This window comes from Anoplopoma fimbria, chromosome 18 (assembly GCF_027596085.1).
Source record: "Anoplopoma fimbria isolate UVic2021 breed Golden Eagle Sablefish chromosome 18, Afim_UVic_2022, whole genome shotgun sequence".
Classification (NCBI taxonomy): domain Eukaryota; kingdom Metazoa; phylum Chordata; class Actinopteri; order Perciformes; family Anoplopomatidae; genus Anoplopoma; species Anoplopoma fimbria.
The window spans coordinates 9226434-9248362 of NC_072466.1; the positions used below are offsets into that span (position 1 = coordinate 9226434).

A 21929-nucleotide genomic window follows, 5' to 3' on the forward strand; every position below is an offset into this window, starting at 1 on the left:
CTGCAGTGATGTGCTTCTTTGAACCATTTCCCTCCTTTTACGCTGAACACACTCGCGTTTAGCCGCTATCAGGGGGTGTCTCACCCCCACCAGCAACTTAATGAACCAAGACTGCTGGAAGCTGCAGGGGGGACTTGCCAAAACCCAGTCCCTGAGTGTGTTGGGTGCAGCTGATGCAGTTACAGCATAATGTAATTCAGTGTATAAACCCGCACGCACATTAAATATTGTACATTTTGTGTGCTCTGTGCTGTGATTGAGCTACAGTTCAGTTCAGTTGCACAGGCCCTAATACATCTTCTCCTGAGCTGTCCGTATAATAAAGTAATCCTTGTCCAAATGACAAATCTATCCGTCACTCTGCTGCAGTGACACCAAAGGTCTCGCGCATGAGCGATGGCAACTCTTTCACTGACTTTAATCTCAGTATGTAGCGCTCAATCTACGCACGCGCTCAGACGCTTGTAGGCACACATTCTTGGGTAGACGGACGCCAATTCACTAAATGTCTCAGATTCACACCCAATATGACCTGAAGAAAAGGTTTATACAACACTGACAACCTAAATGAAATAGTGTTTTTGTGCTCTGTCACACTCCTGACTGTCTGCCACATTGTGTGTGTTTAAGAATAGCCCCGTGCAGCCGATGTATTTGTAAGTGTCAGTAGTTTGTTTGTTTGACACTGCGATGTCACGACCCCAGCTTGCTGACTGCTCACGTTCCGACCCTCTGCACCCCCCACCCCCACCCCCCACCAGCGAAACGCCCATTGTCCGACGGCGCTGACCTCCTCTCCTCCCTCCCTCCCTCATTTTCCCATTTATGCTCACCCTGCACTTTAGGACCAGCCGCCATACTACCCCCCCCCCCCCCAACCACACACACACACACACACACACACACACATACACCCTCCCAGACCCCAGCCAAACAATGTCAGCGGACTTATTCTTTTCCACTCTGCCATTATGTCATCTGCTGATCATTCCAGAAAGGCATGGCCCCCTCTCCTTTAGCCCCGTCCCACCTTGGTTCATCACGATCGCTGCTCATGATTCGCCAACTGTCCTGTCAGTCTGTCGCCTCGCCCACCCATCTTCATGTGCTTGCGTGTGTTTGACTTCCATCCCAGATCGGCGAAGAGTGTGCGTGCGCGTTTGTGCGCGTCTGTGTTGTCGAACAATAGCCAGAGCCTAATCTCCATGTCAAAACCGCTCTGCCTCCCCAGCGAGCAGTCCGCTCAGCGTTTAGTAGCGTTTTGTCCCCCCATTCTTCCAGCCCCACAAAAAGAGCAGAGGGGAGGGAGGAGTGAAGGCCTGTGTGTGGTGTGTGTGTGTGTGTGTGTGTGTGTGTGTGTGTGTGTGTGTGTGTGTGTGTGTGTGTGTGTGTGTGTGTGTGTAGATGAAGGGTGTAGGGGTGATGGGTAGGGGTATCAAGGTTTCACAGGCTAGATTTTGGGAGTGATGAGATGTAATTTCTGGGAATCACTGAAGGAAAGACGTAAATGTTTTATTTGTATGTATTCAGGGAATTGATCCGAAGTTGCAGTGGGGCATTTTAGGGTGAATGAGCTAGGCAGCTCTCCTGAGCCCCTGAGGTCCTTATCTAGTGGTTTGGATGTTTAGACAGTGTGTTTTCACTGCTGAGACCAGGCGGAAAAAAGAGCTGGGACCAGCCGAGGCTCTTAATAGGTTTACCTCACCCTATTGAATCCAGCCGAGCGGCACAGATCAGATAGCCACAGTCTTCTCTGCAGCGCTTATCGTCTCTGTCTTTCCCTCTCTTTCTCTTTTTTTTTGTTGCTCTTTTTCTTCTCTATTCTTTCTGCCCGAGAGGTGCGTAGAGGGGAGGAGAATCAGGGTGTAATTGGTGAACGGGGTTAAGTACATGTTTGAGCCCCCTGCGGGCCAGGGCGCTTCAGATGATGACTTAATCGTTTTTCTGGTCAATTATGTGTTTGCGGTCTCGGGGCCCCCCCTCCTTCTTCCGACTCTCTTTCCACTCTCAGGGTTATGATAGGGGGGAGGTCTGCTCCCAGTGGGGAGGATGAACCACACACACACACTCTCACCCCCCACCCCTTCTTGTTCGCTGTCTTACTTAATGTCTCTATTATCTCCCCTCTCTCAGCGACCTGTTTCTTGCTCTTCTCTTTTATCTTTCTCTTGGTTTCTTCTCTGCCTTTTAAGTTATCAGCTCACGTCCCAACCCCCTGATGTGAAATGACATGCTGTCATCCTCACACCTCTTCTTAAATCCAATGACTTAATAAGGTTTAGACGTGACAGTCTTTACTCTACACTTCTTGCATGAAGACTATTTACAGATTCCATTTAAAAAAAAAAAATTCAATAAATTCTGAAAACCTAAGCAGTGCCAAAATCTTCCTCATCTCTCATTCCAGTTTAATCGCTGCATCACCTCCCAGCTGATCAAGTGGTTCAGCAACTTCAGGGAGTTCTACTACATCCAGATGGAGAAGTTTGCCCGCCAGAACATCAACGATGGAGTCACTGGAGTCGAAGAGCTGGGCGTCAGCCGCGACAGCGAGCTCTTCCGAGCCCTCAACATGCACTACAACAAGGCTAACGACTTTGAGGTAAACACCAACACTTTCATCAGTTTTACCCAGAAAAAAGAATCGTTGTATGTGAGAGGAGGAGCTGAGAGCTAATGCTGTCCATGTAAAAAAAAAAAAAACGTTGCATTACACCTGATACCTCGTGATGCAGACCGGTAGTGTGACACCGTCTCACTGTGTCCTCTCTGACACCGCCTCGCTGGGACTGTTCTCAATGCTGAGTTCAAGTCTCTCGTACATCCTGCCACACTGGACACACTGTACTATAATGTATATCGTCGCTGTCCTGTGAAAACACCAACATCAACATCAATGCCACATTTTCAGATTTCAACTAAACGCCTAAATTTCCCTGAAAATTTGGAGCCACATGGTTCTCACTGGACAGCAATAATATGAAGAAAAAGGTTTTTTTCTAAAGTGTGCATCACAGGTTTCAGCCTTATAGAGATGTGAGGAACTTTCATCCAATGAGGAAGAAACCTTACCGACATTTCACTTGTCTGCCTCTTCCGCACTGTAACTTTCCCCTCAGTGGTTCTTTGTGTGTGTGTGCGTGTGTTTGTGTGTGTGTGTTTGTGTGTTTTTTGAGAAACTGTATTTCACTTCCCTTTCCTCATTTACCTATCCGTGGTTAGATGTTTATGTGCACTGTAATCATAAATTCTCGTCAGGCAACTTCACCTTTAATATATTTCGTTTTTCACACTTCTCCTTTTGCCACAGTGTGTGTGTGTGTGTGTGTGTGTGTGTAAAAATGTGTGTGTGTTTCAGGATTGCCAGTGCTCTCTCAATGTCAGCTGACAATAGACCTTTAAAAGGCTTGTGTTAAGAAGGACCTGGAGTGATCCGGGTTCGTGTGTGTCTCTGGGTGTGTGTGTGTGTGTTTGTTAGAGAGACGGAGTCTATGTGTGTGAGTGTTTTGTTGTTGCTGCATTTCCCAGTGTCCTGTTCACCTCGAAGGGTACAGCCGTCCCTTGGACCGGCCTGGCATGCTGGCAAAGCACTTCTCCAGTGTGTGTGTGTGTGTGTGTGTGTGTATGTGTGTGTGTGTGTGTGTCACTTTGAGGGGGGAAAAATCTCACTGATATCAAGGTTAAGCGTCCTACTGTTTTAGTGAGAGGAAGGGGAGAGAAAGAGGGGGAGAGGGGGGAAGAGGGAGATGGATAGATAGGGGATAGAGGGTGAGAGCTCGGAGACAAAGGAGAAAGCGATGAAGGGAGGGTGGGAGAAAGGGAATCGAGGGGAATGGGAAGGGGAGAAAGAAGGGTAGAAGGAGGGAAGGGGGAGGAAAGAGAGATGACGTGCGGGAGAGAAGTGCCCTTGCGAGCAGTGGGAGTTTTGCAGCGCTCACATTTAAAGTGCTTCACTCTCTTTCTCTCTGTTTACGTCCATCTCTCTCTGTCCGTTATTTGTCCACTGGGGCTCCTCTGTGTGTGCACCCAAACACACACACACACGCACTCACTCACACTTCCCCACATCCATCTTCAGCCCTCTTAAGGGAGGCTTTGAAAGACTCTGGCAGGCAGAGGCACTTGTATATATGAGGTCTCAATAAGCCCAATGTCCATCAGAGCATCCCACAAAGAAAAATGACACGATTCCTTCAGTTCAGCTGCTCACGATGAATTATTTGTTTAGTGAGAGGGGAAATAAGTCAAGAAGAGAGTGGCTCTTCACCTACAACCATTTGCAAAGTTGAGATTTTCAGACCAACAACGATAAAACTAAGCACAGTGAGGAGAACATTGTTATAGGATAGAAACAGTGTTTTTTTTGTTCTATTCATTTGGGTTTCATTTTTCCTGATCTTGGAATCAGGGCGTTTTCCTTCAGAAGCTTGCTTCTGTTTTCTTAGCAAATTATGCTCTGTTTACGGTAAACAATCCAACACCCACAACAGGATATAGAAGTTAATAATATCACAAAAACATACAGCTTCCCAAACTTAATTCTTATAGATATGTCCTTAATTTTGAGCCCGTGTTGTTTGACAAAACAGAAGTTAAAGAAGTATACACGTATCCAAATTCTCAGCTTTTTACACAAAACTTTCAATTCGTTAGTGTAACAATTTTTTATTTCTATTATATCTATTCTCTCTCCCCAATCCAGAATCCAGAATCTATGAATATGCAAATATTGTTCATTGCTGGACACAAGATGTCTCCCACTTTTTTGAAAAGTCCATCAGTGTATGTGCACTGGAGACTTCAAGATTCCAAATCACACTTTTTTAGTTGTGATGTCACAATATCGAGTGTGTACATATGCGTATTAAACCGACAGCTCAAGAGAAACTTTCCCTCTTCAGCAGAGGGTGTCAAACAGGCACATTCATCAGACTGCTCAGTCAAACATTGAAAATAAGAAACAATGAGCAACACACATTTTTTTACTTTCATCAGCGTATGTTTTACTTAGTTTGGGCCTTAAAAATAATTAAATGTTAAAAATATAACTTCATGAGGATTGTATTGCGAAGCCGTTGGGCCAAATGTAAACTGGATGACACAATTATGCATCTTTAACTGCCACTGTATTTTAGTTTAAAGAAATTAAATTTATCCTAAAGATTCTTCAACAAGGTTTGCGTGACATGCATAACCAGTCACAGAAAAAAAAAAACAATGACAAAACAACCTCTAGGTAGAACCCCCACGAAAAACGCCATAGCTGCCCAATCACAGGTGACATGCCATCTTTCCCCCCCTGACAAACTTTTTTTTTCTGAAGCATAAATTCCCCTTCACATCTCAGACAAACCCATCATTCTTCTCCTGGCACCAGGAAGCTACTGTTGAAACAGGCTTAAGGGGAACAGCCTATTTGCATACATAAATGTGAAAATTTGCAAGAAGACAGACAGAGAGGAAAAGGGTGAGAGAGGCAGGTGAATAAGTCTTCTGTTGGCCGAGGAGCTGCGGCAGTGGAGGAGGGAGGGAAGGTGTTTTGCATATTAAGGTTTTTTTTTTTGCTGGGCAGGTGTCTGAGAGATACAGGAGCTGATTAGAGTTTAGCACAAGGAAAATTTGCCCAGCCATGCAAATTTAACCCCCCTGACAAACCAACCGCCTTGGTGAGCACGAAGACTCTGCGTGTTAAGTGTTTGTGTGTGGCTTTTTGTGTGTGTGTGTGTATGTGTGTGTGTGTGTGTGTGTGTGTATGTGTGTGTGGGTGTTGTTTGTGTGTGTGACTGTGTGTTTTTGTGAGTGCGGGTGCGTGGGTTTTTTTCTTTGCCGTTTGATGTTGGTGTGGGAATGGTGTGTTTGTGTGTATTACGTATGTTCGCGGACACATTTGTTATGTTTTTTTCCGTCTTATAGGTGTGTGTGTGTGTGTGTGTGTGTGTGTGTGTGTGTGTGTGTGTGTGTGTGTGTGTGTGTGTGTGTGTGTGTGTGTGTGTGAGTGTGTGCGTGAGTCATAGAGGTAATGTGGAGATGGAAATGTACTGGATGTGTATCAAGATGCCCCCAAGGCCCTTTTCTGTGGATCTCTCCCCTTTCTCCTTCACCTCCTCCTCCTCCTCCTCCTCCTCTTCCTCCCCTACCTGCCTGCACCACCACTTGAAACAGGAGCCTACGCAGATTCAGCAAGCGCACACACACACATACACACACACATACACACACACACACACACACACACACACACACACACACACACACAGACTTTTCTCTTTGCCAGATTCTGCATCATCAAAGTTCCATCCACCTTGGTGGCGTCTTTGGAATGAATATGTCCTCTGTTTCAGTGATCACACGCACGCACGCACACACACACACACACACACACACACGTCTGTGGCCTTTCTTGTTTGATGCTAATCTGCTCTGTCACTGTGCCGGCCTAATACGCTCCCCATCTCCCTCCCAGCTCCTCTTTTGTCGCGATTGTTTCCCCTTTTCCTTTCATATCCCTCCTCCCTCACTCCCTCTCGCCGTTCTCTCTTCCTTCTGTTGCCTCTCTCCTTTCATTCTTTCATCCTCTTTTGCATGTCTTCCGCTATCCCCCCTCTCCTCCTCTCCCTCGCTTTTTCCCCCCATTAGGAAGTTTTAATGGCATAATTGTCACATTCCTTCTGGCATAATGAACAGCAGCAGTAATTAAAGAGCTTGCCGTTAATTACCTAGACCCCGGCTCTACTTTCCTCTTTTCTCAGCCCCCCTCCTGATACCCTCTCTTCTTTCTCTTTCTTCTCCGCTTCTCATTCGCTCTGTCCATCGCCATCAAAGTCTTCCGAAACAAACCCGGGCCTCCCAAAGCCTTGACTTTGAGCGAGCAGCGCTTTCATGTGAGGACTCAAGTGAAAAATTCTCGCTTAGTGTCCTTTTCTTTTTTTACTCCGCAGCCCCCCCTCTGTCTGTCTTTGAACCCCCAATGACAACACACATCATCTTTCATAAGACAGGAATGTGTGTGACCTGGTAATGGGCTGGAGAGAGAGAGAGAGAGAGAGAGAGAGAGAGAGAGAGAGAGAGAGAGAGAGAGAGAGAGAGAGAGAGGCAGTTTTATGATGGCTCTGGGAAACTCTCAGATTTCCATAAGACAGACTAGGCCAAGTTTCCTCTGTCAGTGACCGCTCCTCCCACTGAGGACACACATAGGCTCAAACATACACTCGTACATACACACACCTCGGCATTTAAAAGAGGAAGTCCCTATGATCTCCATGAGAGAGAGAGATACCAGCGAAACCTGGTGTGAAGCCTTCGTCCGCTCACACACACACACACACACACACACACACACACACACACACACACACACACACGCACACGCACAGATATCGTGTGTCCTCCCTTATCAGCTGCTCTTTCTCCTATTGGAAAGATGTCTCCCTCCTTTTGTTCCTCTTAATCTTTTGTCTGTCCATCCGTCTGTCATCCCTCTATTTGAATTCATAACGCCCTCCAAGAGTCCCTCACTTATCCACAGTGTTTTAGTGTTTTTAATCCAAAGTGACAAAATATAGAAAGACAACTTTTTAAAAGTTTTAACTCCCGTTCCGTCTACCAGCTATTCCAGCTTTTCCTCCCGCTATCTCTCCTTCTCCCTCCTTCCCCACTACTCTCTCGTGTCTCCCCAACTCTCCATCCATTACCAGAGCCACAGAGAGATAACAGCAGATGCTGTCTGTCCAACCGCCGTGCCCCATAGCATTGTGTGCTTCACCTCTCCTTCCCCCCTCACTCCCTCGTTCCTCCTCTTCACGTCCCTCTCGGGGCTCCATTTGTTCTCCACCCAGAGAGGCTAATGTCTATTTTCTCCTCCTCCTCCTCCTCCTCCTCCTGCTTTTCCCCTCCCTGTCCTGCACTCCTTCATTCCTGTTGTTGTTTTTTCGGGGGGTTCTCACCACGTAGGACATGTCATGTTTGTGTGCGTGTGGTGCGTCTTTTGACCCGGGTTCGACCTCAGGGAATTTGAGGTGAAAAGGTCACGGCCGTTGCACTGGATGCACAGGCAAAGACGCAGATACACACATGTATAAGCACACATACGTACCTACGAACACACACACACACACACACACACACACACACACACACACGCTCACAGGTGTGGTGTTTTCAGTAAAAGGCTCTAGGGTTCTCTTTGAAGAGCGATTGAAGACAAAAAGTGGTAGAAGATAGAGGGAGAGAGATGAAAAGCTGGCAGTATAGATTTAAGTTCAGAGCTGCCAAAAATACAACCAATACCATTTGCCAGTGGGTTTATGTCAACTAGAAACACGCACACACACCTCCCCTAACCCGCTTCTCCCCCTCGTATCTACAGTATCTACTGTCATTCTCCTAATCCCTACCGCTCTCATGGAGAAAATGTTGAAGTACACCAAACTCCCCTACATGTTTTAATCTGTGCACATTAAAGCTGTTTGCTTTCATAAGAGTATTAGAGTACATGCTATCCTTGTATTACCATATGCAATCATGTGTGTCTATCGGTAGCTTCATGTTTCTTCTGTTTCTACAGAGATGGCTAAGTTAAGACAGCAATGTCTTATTTTCACAGTCATCAATCATGTGAATCGAATCGCAGATTTGATAGATGATCATAGTTACAGACTGAGACATAGAGTTCAGCAAGAAAATACGATAAGTACTGTCAGATTCTCATTCAAACCTAATGAGGCTGTAAGAAGAAATAGCTTTGTAATGCTCATAGGCTTGAAAGTTTGATTTACCCAAATGTTTAAAAAGCGTGTTTTTTTTGCATTGAAACTCACGCAGGCAGTTTCAGTTGCATTTACCAAGGTTTTGGGTATATTGATCTCTTTATTTATTCTGCCGCTCTAATACAATGGAGGTGAATGGTTCTCCATTTGTGGTGCTCACAGCTTTAAAAAAATTCAGTAGACTAGTAGAATAGAAAGTAATTGACAAAGATACACAGTACAAACCAGAGCAAATAAAACCAAAACGATCTGAAAGTCTAGATACCACAAGAACTTAGTGAATCAACCGTTTAAAGAGGGACAAAACTAGCGAGGTTGATACACTTTCACTGTGCCATGAGCATAATTTGCGACATGTCTTAGCGTTTTAGTTCCCTTAGTGGGAAGAGTTAAGGAAAGAAAAGAATACAGAGCGGGATCATCTGCTCCTCAGTGAATAGCCGGGGGCTATTGAGGGCCCCCGTTTGACGTAGCCTGACAGGTCTTTTCTACGCTACGTTGTGTCTGTGTGTCTGTGTGTGTGTGTGTGTGTGTGCGCGCATACGTGTCGGTGTGTATGTGAGTATAAGCCACTTCATTCTGTGCACTGATTAAATGACCAGAGCTGCGTGTAGAGCCCGGGGCACCGGGGCTAGCAAGGAATCACTTAAACATAAAGAACTACATGATCCCCTCTATCCTTTTCTCACCTGCTCACACAAACATATCCTCTCACTGCGCCCGTCCAACGCTTGATTCTCCCTCCTCCCCGTTTTTTTCACCCCCTCCCCAAATCCCCAAATCCTCCTCCTCCTCCTCCTCCTCCTCCTCCTCCTCCTCCTCCCTTCTTCTCCACTCTCCTCCCTCCTTCTGTCCCTGGTCACCTTGTGAGGGGCAGCCTGCTCTGTGGCACAGCTGCTGATTATGTCATTATTTCTGGACCATTTTGGTCTCCCTCCGTGTGTGTGTGTGTGTGCGTGTGTGTGTGAGACTAATGAAGCGTGGCAAAGGGACTCATGCCAAAATGACCAGGGCGTGCATCAGAGCTGCAGATGTGTCAAAGCAACCCCCATTCAAAAACACACACACACACACACACACACACACACACACACACACACACACACACACACACACACACACACACACACACACACACACACACACACACACACACACACACACACTTCCCCTGCTGATGCCAAACTCTCCCTCCTTCAATCCAATCTGCAGTTTATTATTTTTCTTTCTTCTCCTGCCATCTTGTTCTCTCCCTTGCCCTTCCTTCCTCTCTTCTTCTATACATCCTCCCTCCTTCGCGGCAGCTCCTTGCTCTCCATCGTTTATTGTTTGCCCGCCCACCCACACCCTCCTTCCTCCTAAACCTTCTATTCTTCTTCTCCCTCCCTCCCTCCGTTCTCTTCCTCTCCAGATGTCCTGTTCCTATCTTCCAGACTCCCTTGCTCCTTTCTTTCCCTTCTGCCTCCTGCTCTCTCTGTCTCTCTGAGCTGGGTTGACTTCATGACCTCCAGGGGCCCCATTACAACGCTCTGTGACCCCCCTTCGTGTAGCTCGCTTTCTCTCAGCCTGTGTCTGCCATACAAGCTCTGACGATGAATTTTTAAGTCCCCAAACAAAGGCTTGAACTGTGATTTCTGGCTTCCCCTGCTGTGTGCAATTCTTCTGAGTACAGATTCTCTTTTTGTTTTGTTTGTTGACTGCGTCTGTTGCGTGGTTTGATATAAAGTTAGCACCCTTGGCACAACCTGCACATTTTTATAAAGCAATTCAAAGAGCGGAGATGGCAAGAGGGGAGGAAATACCTGTCAAGAGGCCACGATATGAAATGAATTTGCAGCCTGCGTGTGTGTAAGGGTGGGGGGTTGAGGTAAGTAAAGATGGAGGGTGGAGCGAGGAAGATGGGATAGGAGAGCGACTTCATCAGTGGCTTTGACCCTGTCCTGTCCTTGACTCCCTGGCGGAGGTGCACCTTGAGAAGAGCCCATGTGACGCTCGTGCTCATGCTCACATACGTACACACACACACACACACACACACACACACACACACACCAGAAAGTAAGACACACACACACACACGAACATATGTACACAACAGCCCCTCAAGGCTCCCTGTTCTCAAGGCTATCAGTGGAGTGAGGGTGGCTGGTGTTTGCTCAGCTTTGAGGCCTGTTTCCCGTCCCAGTAGTCGCCTATGCACGGAGAAAAACACACAATTCAGGGATAGATTTGAGGATTTGAGAGGAATATAGGAAAATCTAAAGGTTGAGGATTTGAAGAAAATGAATCACCTGGAAAGGACGTGATCAAACGAAGGATCCACTGTGACCCGTTCTCTGGACTCTTCAGCCATGGCACAGTCTTATCAGCGGGAGAGGGGGTTGGGGACAAGCCATGTGGGGAGTAGGAAGAAAAGGGGACATGGGTTGTGTTTGCCTAAAGTGACAGTGTGGACCAAGGGCTTATCAAGGCCTTTGTAGATTATTGATCAGAGCAGATACGTGAGGCACAGGGGCCTATGTTTTGAGTGTATGTTCGAGGTTTGGGAAGCTCTGGCTTGACTCACTGAAATGTCACAGCTCTTGTTTTTAAAAGTGTGTTTCGCCGTAATATTCTTAAAATACAGTCACTGCGAAGAAAGATATTGTACATCAATGCCAGATTGACCCTATCTATGGCGTTCAGTGCAAAACAAAATCTATAAATTCCCTGTCTCACACACATACACACACACACACACACACACAGATAAATACAGTGAGTGAAAAGCATGGGAAGTGTTGGTATTCCCAGGCCGAGTTGGGGTTAGGAATTAACCTGGTTGGCAGCGGGGGCTTATGTTGTGTCCCAGCATTTCATCCTTCAAGGCTACAGCTCACTAGCGCACACACTCACTTACAAACACACACACAGCCTTATCTTCCAGGGTCTCATCTTGTTTGGCTAACGCTGTGCAAATAGAAGGTGCAATACATCTCCTGACAGTTCCCAAAAGCAAAGGGGAGAAACACGTTGGCCAAACAAACAGCTCAACCCTGAGTCACCGAGAGAGAAGAGATTTCTCAGGCTTTACCGAAACACATGCAAAGACACACACACACACACACACACACACACACTTGCACACAGTGTGTGTAACAGTAGCCTTTATTCGAGGGCTTGGGCCTCTGGCTACCTTTTTTAAACGTTTGTCTAAGCAGTCTTAAGACAGGGGCCGCTGCCGGACTGAATGGCTCCCAGCAAGCCGTCCACAGGCTCCTATTGTCCTCCGTCATATTTTATTATCTCATCAAAAAGCAGGAAATCCGATTCCCTCTCTCTGAAAAAGAGCTTATCCTTCTGTCTCAAAGCAACCTGTCACGAGAGAGGGAGATGGAGAGAGGGGAGTGAATGGGGGAGAGAGTTGTGAGGCAGAGCGGGGGAGAGTCAGTGAATGAGAGTGATTAACTGCCTCATCGCTGCCTCTTGTCAGCGGAGTCCTTCTTTCTTTCTCTCCGTTTCTTTCATCCTTTATTCCTGATTGGTATTTACCAAACACACAGCGTGATGCTAAGGTTAGCGAAACGTGTGTCCTACTGCTGATTCTTTTCTCACTTTTTCCCTCCACCTCTCTTCCTCCTTTCATATTGTGTTACAGAGGGGTAGAGCCACAATAATATCACGTTTCATGAATGCTTTTGGTTTTTTTCGACCCGTCACCACACACACTTCCATCCTCTCTGTCTTCCTCGCACCTTCTCTCAGAACAAAACCACTTATTTTTCAGAATGTACGTACAACTTTAGCAGCAAAAAGTGTGTATGCGTCTGTGTGCGACACATGCAGAGGTCAACCTCAGTCATGCTAGTCCTCTTTTATTCAGACCCTTCTGCATTAAGTCGGCTAAATTTGAAACTGCTGGGTGAAGACGTATTTCCACACACATCTCAGTTTGTTTTATCATAAAAGATCTTAGACAACGCTGAAACATCTGAAGAGCAGGAAAATGGTTAAACCTATTCTTTTCTCTCTGTCTTTTGTCAAGCAAAATATGCAACTGTGAAACACAACCAACAACTGCTAAATAGTAGGACAGACAGCAGTCAGTTTCATAGGGTTCAACCTCAGTTCTGCCATTCACCTCTCACACTCATCTTAATTATGTGCAAACTTACAATGTCGTTATTCTAATGGTCCTATTTCTTCCTTTCTGATAAGTCAGAAACCATAAAATTGTGTTTTGATCACAGACTTTAAATGCACCCTGTTGACAAGGCAAACAGGCTGCACTACTGCAGTAGTGCAGGGAATAGTGCAGATTAATGACAATGATGGTTTTCTATATTCATATTTAAAGTGAGTGATCACACAGAAAGTTAGAGGTGACAGACAGTTATATGTCAGCCGCTGACTATGACTAAGCAGGCTTTCATAATCAGCTTCTTTTTCCACACAAAAATGCAAAAATGGCATTTTCCGACGCATCTGCTCTTGAACCAAAAAATTCAGGTGAGAAAATTGACTCAAATTAACTCTCAGTCACCTTGTTTGCCTTTTCCAGGAGTCATTCACACACACACTCAGCCCACCATCTCTATCTCTATCCTTTTCTTAGCCCCCTGCCTCTCTCCCTCCCATCCTTCCCCCTCTCCTCCCCTCTTTGTACATCTGTCCTTTAATTTTGGGCTCTACTGAGAAGTTGTTAAAAAGCCCTATGAAATATGTATGAAGGATTGTGAGCCACGCGATTGGCCCCATTTACCGGACAGCCGAGCGAATGAACGGCCACACTGGATAATCCCCCACAATGCCTCTGGAACAAAGGCCCAACAGCTGACCCTAGAGAGGGAGAGAGAAAGAAAGATGAAGAGGGTGGGATTGGGGGGGGGATAGAGAGGGACGAGGGAGGGGTTGCAAACAGTTATGGCTCACTGCTGGTCAGGAGGCAGCTTGCTCACATACACAACTCACACACACTCACAAAACAAAGGCTTGTGGGACAGGAATAACTCCCTCTGTTCTGTCGCTCCGCTCGCTCTCCTTAGACTCTTCTCAGCCCCTCCTTCTCTTGCCATCGCTCTCTCTCCCCCCCTCCCGTTCTCACTCTCTCGCTCTCTCAGTCAAGAGGATCTGAAATACCAATACCCTTTTCTCCTTGACATTGCTTTCTCCTTGCAGTCAGCGTTTTGCTGTCCTTTTATAGTCAAAACGTCAGGAGAAATTCCATGCAGAAATATTCTTAGTAATGCGGCACTCCCTGCGTCTAACAGCCAGGGCGCTAGTGCTGCACCGGCCCGTTAGCGAGGTCTTTTGGGAAAAGGTTGCGCATGCCGGCAAAGGCATTTACAGCGCACACACACATAGTTGCCCTCGCACCGGGGTCATTGTGCCAGTATTTCAGAGTCGACAGCGGCCCAAACAATGAATTATATGCACTTCTGTCCCAGCAGGGGGGAATTCAATATTTGGGGAATTGGGTTAGTTTGTGTGTGTTCTCTCTCTGTCAAACACACACACACACACACACACACACACACACACACACACACACACACACACACACACACACACACACACACACACAGAGCGTACAAGCTCCTTATTCACGGCTCACCTTTTCACTCGAGCAGTGGACAGAGATATGCACACACACCAGACACACGGGCATCTTAGCCTCCATTCATCACCCCGAGGGGGGCGGGTGGCTGTCCCATGCGCGTATAAGTGTGTGTGCGTGTGTGTGTGTGTGTGTGGGTGTGAGAAGAGGCATGCCTGTGTGTACATGTCCGTTTGTGTGTGTTCCAGTGGCCACTAACCTTGCTGTGTCCTGACACTCCTGATGAGTATCTGCAGGACACTGGAGGAGAGGAGTGGAGCGGAGTGCGCACTGTCAGGCATTTGGGCAAGCTGCTGCTGCTGTATATGTGTGTGTGTGACTGTGTGTCTTTGTGTGTGTGTGTGTGTGTGTGTGTGTGCGAGCATCACAGGAGGCGGGCAGGGAGACAGTCAGCATTATCCAAGCAGGTGACCCCTGAAGGCTACGTCGCCCCGGAGCTTTGAGTCGAGGAAAGAGACTCAGCCAAATACACCAGGGTAGCTCGGTGTGTGTCTTGTGTGTGTGTGTGAAGCATTGTGTGGAGCTCTGTAACCGTACAGGATGTGTCATCTCCTTGGCACAAGGAGGTGTGTGCGCTGGTGTGTGTGTGCGCTCACGCTTGCATGACTGTGTGTGTGTGTGTGACAGAGTGTTGGCTTGGGGGAAGGTGTCACAGATCTTTGCCAGACTAATCATCTCCATGGTGTCGGTGAGCGCTGCTGTCAGGGACACTAAAGAGGCGGCGTGTCTCCCCGTTCCCAAAGCATTTAGTACTTCCTCTTTGGCCAGCACCTCTCCGCCGCTCTTCGCTCAGCTCCGTTCTCTTGTTTGGTCACAGATTTACAGTGGGACTCATAAAGATGTCACGCTCACTGTGTTTTGCGGGCAGGGAAGTGGGAGGTGTGAGAAACCTGAGAATTCACAAGAAGTGACTTTTCTCAGGCTGACGCCTCAATTGGCTTTTTAAGGAAGTAGGCAGTCAAGAGACGGGACATTTATGGTTTTACATCCATTGTTAAAATATGAGCATATCCTACAAGGTAGGAGATAACAGTAGTGAGCACTCTGCAAGAACTACCTGCTGCAAAATGATAGAGATGTGAAGGGGATGGAGTTATTTTGGGAAATCCTGTGTGTGTCATTAACGGCGAGTGGGAGCAAAAGTCACGCAGGAACCTGATAAAACTTCCTGTAATTCAAAACAATTCACTTTTTTCTGTAGATGCACATAGAATATACTTCCATAGATGAATAATCTTCTTTTTCTTTCCTTCCTGTCTGTAAAGGTCCCTGAACGCTTCCTGGAGGTGGCAGAGATCACACTGAGGGAGTTCTTCAACGCCATCGTGGCCGGTAAAGACGTGGACCCGTCCTGGAAGAAGGCCATCTACAAGGTCATCTGCAAACTGGACAGCGAGGTCCCGGAGATCTTCAAGTCCCCCAATTGTCTCCAAGAGCTTCTACACGAGTAAATCTCCCCCTCCTCCTCCTCCTCCTCCTCCTTCTCCTACTCGCACGATGCTTTGGCTTCTATTCTCTTTGATTTCATAGAATTTCAAAATATTCTCTTTTGTTGTTTTTTTTTCTTTTTCCTCAACTTTTCCTTTGATTTCCTGTTTTAAAAAAAATTATTTTTGAATGTATGAAAGTTATGAAGTAGCATTCCCAATCTGCAGCCTCTGTGGCAGTTCCTAAACGACCTAACTATTGTCTTGTTGTTCTTGTATGATTATTATCATGATGGTTATTATTTGTTTTTGTTTTTTTTGTATGATTCTGAACTGAAGAGACTCTAATCTTATTGGGTGCTTTTTTGGCCCGTGTGAAATCATCCGTTTGGCTTGTTTTATGAACAACACTAACAAAGTCATCAGTGTGTGGAAGGAGTTCCTGAGTTCCCAATTTACACTGCTAAGAACATAGGCTGGGTTCCCTAAAGACTTTCGATTGGCACCCAAGGGGGTCCCTCCAATCCAGTGGGTGTCCCAATGAACTGTCCTCGCAAAGCGGGTGCCCAATAGACTGTGCTACTGAAGATGTCCCCGACAGGACAGTCCCAAACACATGCACACAAAAACAAGGCCTAGTGAGGTTATATACTGGACTAAAACTGGACCTGGTCTGCACTAGTCTGTGGGACTAAGACTGGTTTCAAATAGCTACTGAGCTCTACCATGTTTTGAAGTGTGTTTTCCCTGCAGATAGGGCATTGTGTTTATTGGGTGTACATTATTATTTTGATTATTATTATTATTATTATTATTGTTGTTGTTTTTGATCATTATTATTTGTCATCACTGCTTGCTAAAGATTGGCACTTCGAGATTTGTTTGTCCCTTGATGCCGTTGCAGAAAAAAATAAATTATTGCTATTAATATTATTCCAAGAGTTTAGATTCTGAAATATTTTGCCCCCCACCCCCCTTTCCCATCACTCTCCTTACCCTTGTTTTTGTTTGTCCATCTCTGAAGTGGACTTTGGTTTTGTTTATTTAGTTTTTTGGTGGTCTGGGGCAACTTGCCTGGAAAGTGTTCCTATTTGGGATTTTAATGGAAGGCCATCAGAGTGGGCAGAAACCCATGATCAATCATGCAGAAGTATAGAAATATGAAGATTTGAGGCCTTTTGGTGCATGACCTTCAGTTTTTAAATCCCACTAAATGAGCCATTTCTCCAACTATCAAATAAATCTAATTGTCTCATCATCCGTTCCAGATTGATGAACATACACAAGAATAATATCTGCATAGTTGTTGTTTTTTATCTTTATACAGCACTGTTCAGTTAATAGCTCATGTATGAGATGAAGTCAGCCTGCTCATATGGTAGGCTTTTATTGTGATTAGCCTTCACAAGGTGCAAATGGCATTATGAAGTTATTTCAATAGCAGTTGATACTTGAATTTATCAGAATACTGTGGCGGTCTAAAGTACAGTGTTACTGAAACAATAGATAATTGGAAATATTTACAAATAGAAGCATCCCAGAGAGGAAGATTAATAAAGGAGGACAAAGAGAGAGGTGAATATAAACTGAAACACAGTTCTTTAATTTTGGCTTCAACTGGAACTACACACACACACACACACACACACACACACACACACACACACACACACACACACACACAAACACACACACCCACACACCCACACACATACTCTGCTCCTTCTCTCCATGTTCACCTGCCTTTGAGTGATCTAGCTCCTCTCTCAATGCAACAATACGAGGTCGGAGGTGAGCACTCACCCCAGGGGTAGATGGAGAAGCTCTCAGCGTCACAAAGAGCGTGGACAAAGGCACAGAGTGAGGAGCAACACGCACCTGAAACCCTCCGCTCTGTCCCTCCGTCACAAACTGGCAGCTTTAATAAGACCCAAAGTGTGATTCTGTAAACATCATTCCTTTCACTTTTTACCTGAGATTCTAATCCCAGATTTTCCACTTGCAGTTGCACATGACTTTCTAGTGTTTTATTAATTTTATCCGCCCTCTCAAGCTTTTTAAAGAATTTTAAAAAGCAGTTAGTGTAAGCTGCCCCCTTTTGATGAGGTAAGTTTGAGGCAATGCATTCTGGAGTGCGTGCGAGCTAGCTGTTGATCTCACCTTGTCGACATTATCTTACGGTGTGTCTGTGTGTGTGTGTCACAAAAGATCAAACGGTGCAGGTTGCTTAACCTGCTGACTTCTCTAAGCGAGACAAAAGCACCTGACAAAAGGAGGCAGAGAAAGACAGAGAGCTACTCCCTTCATTATGTCCCCCCTCTCCTCCTCCCTGAACAGTGTTCTTCTTAAGATCCGGGAGCCCTGAGAGACTGAGCCGGACACATTTCTCACTGAAGGATGGGCAAGGCCCTGTATGTCTCAGAGTCTCAAAGCACCAGCCAAGGGCTCTAAAGCACCTACAAACAAAGGAGAAAGGAAAGGACACTTTTTATCTGATGCACAGATTATTATCCTTCCCCATCCTCCCCCCCTTTCCCGCAACCCCGCCCTAACTTTAGAGTTCCTGCGCCTAAAAAGATTAATTCAGGATAATGAAGACTTATGTGCAAAAAGGATTAGCAAGACCTTAATACCGCGATGAAAATATTTTTGTCAAGTTTTCTTCTCTGGGGATCGTTTGATTTTAAGGATGACATTATTGAAATACATATATAGTCTTTTTTAAGAATTGTAAAAGATAAATCTATGGGAAAAAAATATATACAGTAGTGGAAGTTCCTTGGAAGCACTGTTATGAATTATTTCATTAAAGAAATCTTGAGGGTATTTTTAGTGACAGCTTTGTTTAAATCTGTATTCTGAATAAGTGAGTTGTTGGTAGATTTGGAGCAATAGTTGTAGTTTTTTTTTTTTTTTTTTTTTTTGCAGGTTTTGTGACCAGATTTCCTTTTGGTGTCTTTACCTTTTTTGTATTGTGCTGAATGGCTGTCTTCTCAAGATCAGAAAACTAAACGTGGAATCAGTTTTTTCCAGAGTATGAAATATTGTTGTTGCTACTGTTAATACTGTCAGGATGAAACAAAGAATAGCTGTACAGTTTTTCTATTATCACTCTGAGTGCTCAAGGAGGCTGAGAGTGGTTTAAAAAAAGAAAGGTGAAAAAGAGTGATGACCTGCTCTCACCAACCGGACTCATAACCACTCTTCCAAAAACCCACAGAGGAGAGGGTTTTCTTGTTTTTTATTCCCCTGCCATGCCTTCAACGGGGGCCTCTTTCCCGTCGGCAGTGCCCTTGAAGTTGCACCAGCATCCGTTTCTTGAATTTTTTTGCTGACAGAACGATGCATTAGGTTAGCGGTCGGGTAATGATGATGTCACACGGTGGCCCGTTGGCAGGACCCGGTCTCGTCCAAAAACAAGGGCAGACTGCCGCCGGCGTAGCTCTAGATTTGACCCGGGAGAGAGACAGGAACTCATTGTCATCAGAGGACTAGTGTCATGGAGGGGGCACATGTTGTACAGTAACAGTTTAAAAAGAGACTGCAGACAGAAAAAAACTGATTTATACCCTTTTTGTTTTTTACCGGGTTCAAACAGTTGGGGAAAAAGTTTGGACTTTTGTGGAATTTCTGTATGCTTTGCATTCGGTGTGTGTAGATGTATATGAGTGTGTGTCTGCGTGAGAGAAAAGACCGATTATGAGAACCTGTGAACCAGTGAGTGACACAATTCTCAACACTGTGGCCCCTCCCCCACCCCTAGGATTACCATCCTGACATGTAAATGATTCTCATTAAGCGTTGGCAATGTGTGTGTGAGTGCGTGTGTGTGTGTGTTGCTGCGATAATTTCCTCTGATCTGTTTTCTGACCTGTTTGAAAGGGTTATTTGTTTCTCAATGCTTTCAGTAGTAATTCTTTTTTATTATTATTATTACATTGCTCCTCTTTTTTTGTAAATATCAATGATGTGGACTTACAGTGATAAATACTGCCTTTGTGTAACTTAGCAATATGTTATGTAAATAGTGTTTTGTTGATGCTTTTTGTATGACATTATTATTCAATTCTAGTGCAGTAATTCCAACTGGAACAGCCATGTTTCAATTACAGTCTGAATAGTTACACACAGGTTGTAAAATAAAACTCATGACATGGCTGCTTTTTTTTCTGTTATTGGTGTCTATTTGTCTTGCAGATTTTGTGTAATTTATTGGTTTAATTTATCCTAATTTATTTGATGTTGTTTTCTTTTGTTTTTCAAACAGGGAAGGCTGTACTGCATTTCATTAAGTAGAACCAATTTAAAAGATTTTAATCCTTATCTACCTAAAATTGAATTTAAAAATGTGTATTCTAGCGTGCTCATTTAATTGAGATAAATTATAAAAATGGAGATCTTGGCAGCTAAATGGAACTGGACAGTTTTTGAAGAAAAAAAGGTTGTTTTTGTTTTGTTCCGGGACGGGGCCGAGGGTGGGCTAGAAAGCGGACACTAGTTTGAAGCAGTTTTGTATTTTCTCTTGAGATTTTTCCCCCTGTATTGCTTTGGCCCAGCCCCAAAACAACCAGTAGTCAAATTGCCTTTCGTGCCTTCACCCTCTATGAACTGAATGTATGTGCAGTATATATGCAAGCTTGTGCAAAATGAATAAAAAATGGAAATAAAAATGAAAAAGAGTAGAAAACATTGGCTGTTTGTGGTTTATTTATATCACTTTCTACAAGGTACATGCACAAAAAACTGTGTGTGTGTGTTAGTGTGTGTCTGTGTGTGTGTGTGTGTGTGTGCGCTTGCGTGAGTGTGTGTGTGAGATGGTGGGGAAATAATTACTAGAAAGAAAGCAATTTGAATGATATAAAGATACAGTATTACATTGATATGTCCTATCTTTTTGATCAACTTTTTTAGTTACAGCACAACTGCATCACTGACTGCTATGTATGAATTTACTGTACACAGTTAATTAATATTTAAATGAAATTTTAGGAAAACAGCAGAAGACAAACTTTGAAATGTGAGTTTGTTTTGTCTAGAGCTGCAACTAACGATTATTTTTGATTACCAATTAATCTACCAATTTCTTCCAAATGAAATAATTTTGTCTTTTATCATTTTCCACAGCCCAAGGAAATGTTTTCAAATAGCTTGTTTTATACAACCAACAATCTGAAACCCAAAGAAAACATGCATCCAATCCTCACAATTTGAGAAGCCGGGACCAGATCATGTTTTTATTAAATGTTAAAATGAATAATTTATTTTCATAATTGTTGCAGATTACTTATCTATTAATTAAATGATGTATTAATCAACTAATTGTATCAGTTCTAGCTCTAACCAATGTATTGTGTATGTGCATTTCTTTGTGTGTGTAAAAGCTCAACGTTTTAATGTCAAAAATTCTAAGAAATAATACAAAATATAAAAAAATAGTAAAACATTAAAGAAAGATATTGTTCTAATGACACATTCCAACATTTTTTACCTTTTTTAAATATTTTTTTGAGTTTGCAAGTCTTTTAAGAAAAATCCACTTTGGTTTCACAAAGGCTTGGTGAGTTCTTTCTGCGTCATTTTGCTGTTTTCTTTCCATGACCTCTGTTGTACTTTCCAACACGCCAGCCCGTTGCTCTGTTCCTTTTCTTTCTTTTGTTCTTGCCTCCCTGCTTTTCACTCTTTTTTGCTTTGATGCTCATTTTTGGAGTTGCTTCTTTTGTGTCTTTCTTGCTTGCTTGCTTTTATTCGGTTTTTTTTTTTCCTCTCCTGTGTTCCTTTTCCCTCTCGTCCGCCTGCCTCCCTCCGCTTGCCTTAACCGGAGGCTACAGCTCCTTAGGTTGGGCTGAGACAGCATCTTTGTACAACACCGACCGTCTGCTCTGTAATCAAATACCATCTGTCGCTACATCTGAAGACTCACTCTCTCGCTTCCTCCATCACACACACACAAGCATGTAGGCACACGCATGCACACACACCACATCTGTGCTTCCCACTCTTGAACAATGTGTGTGTGTGTGTGTGTGTGTGTGTGTGTGTGTGTGTGTGTGTGTGTGTGTGTGTGTGTGTGTGTGTGTGTGTGTGTGTGTGTGTGTGTGTGTGTGTGTGTGTGTGTGTGTGTGTGTGTGTGTGTGTGTGTGT

The 21929-nt window shown here is 44.7% G+C and overlaps 1 protein-coding gene across 3 annotated transcripts in view; it reads left to right on the top strand.

Annotated features, from left to right (window-relative positions):
• The window catches only part of LOC129107119 (prospero homeobox protein 1-like), a 30532-nt gene extending 13116 nt beyond the window's left edge, over window positions 1-17416 (top strand). For all 3 annotated transcript variants that reach the window (XM_054618503.1, XM_054618504.1, XM_054618505.1), the window contains exons 4-5: window positions 2408-2602; window positions 15627-17416. In XM_054618503.1, the coding sequence (XP_054474478.1) occupies window positions 2408-2602; window positions 15627-15812 (381 nt within the window). In that variant the 3' untranslated portion in view covers window positions 15813-17416. The remainder of the gene's footprint in view (window positions 1-2407; window positions 2603-15626) is intronic.
• Window positions 17417-21929: the final 4513 nt, after the last annotated feature.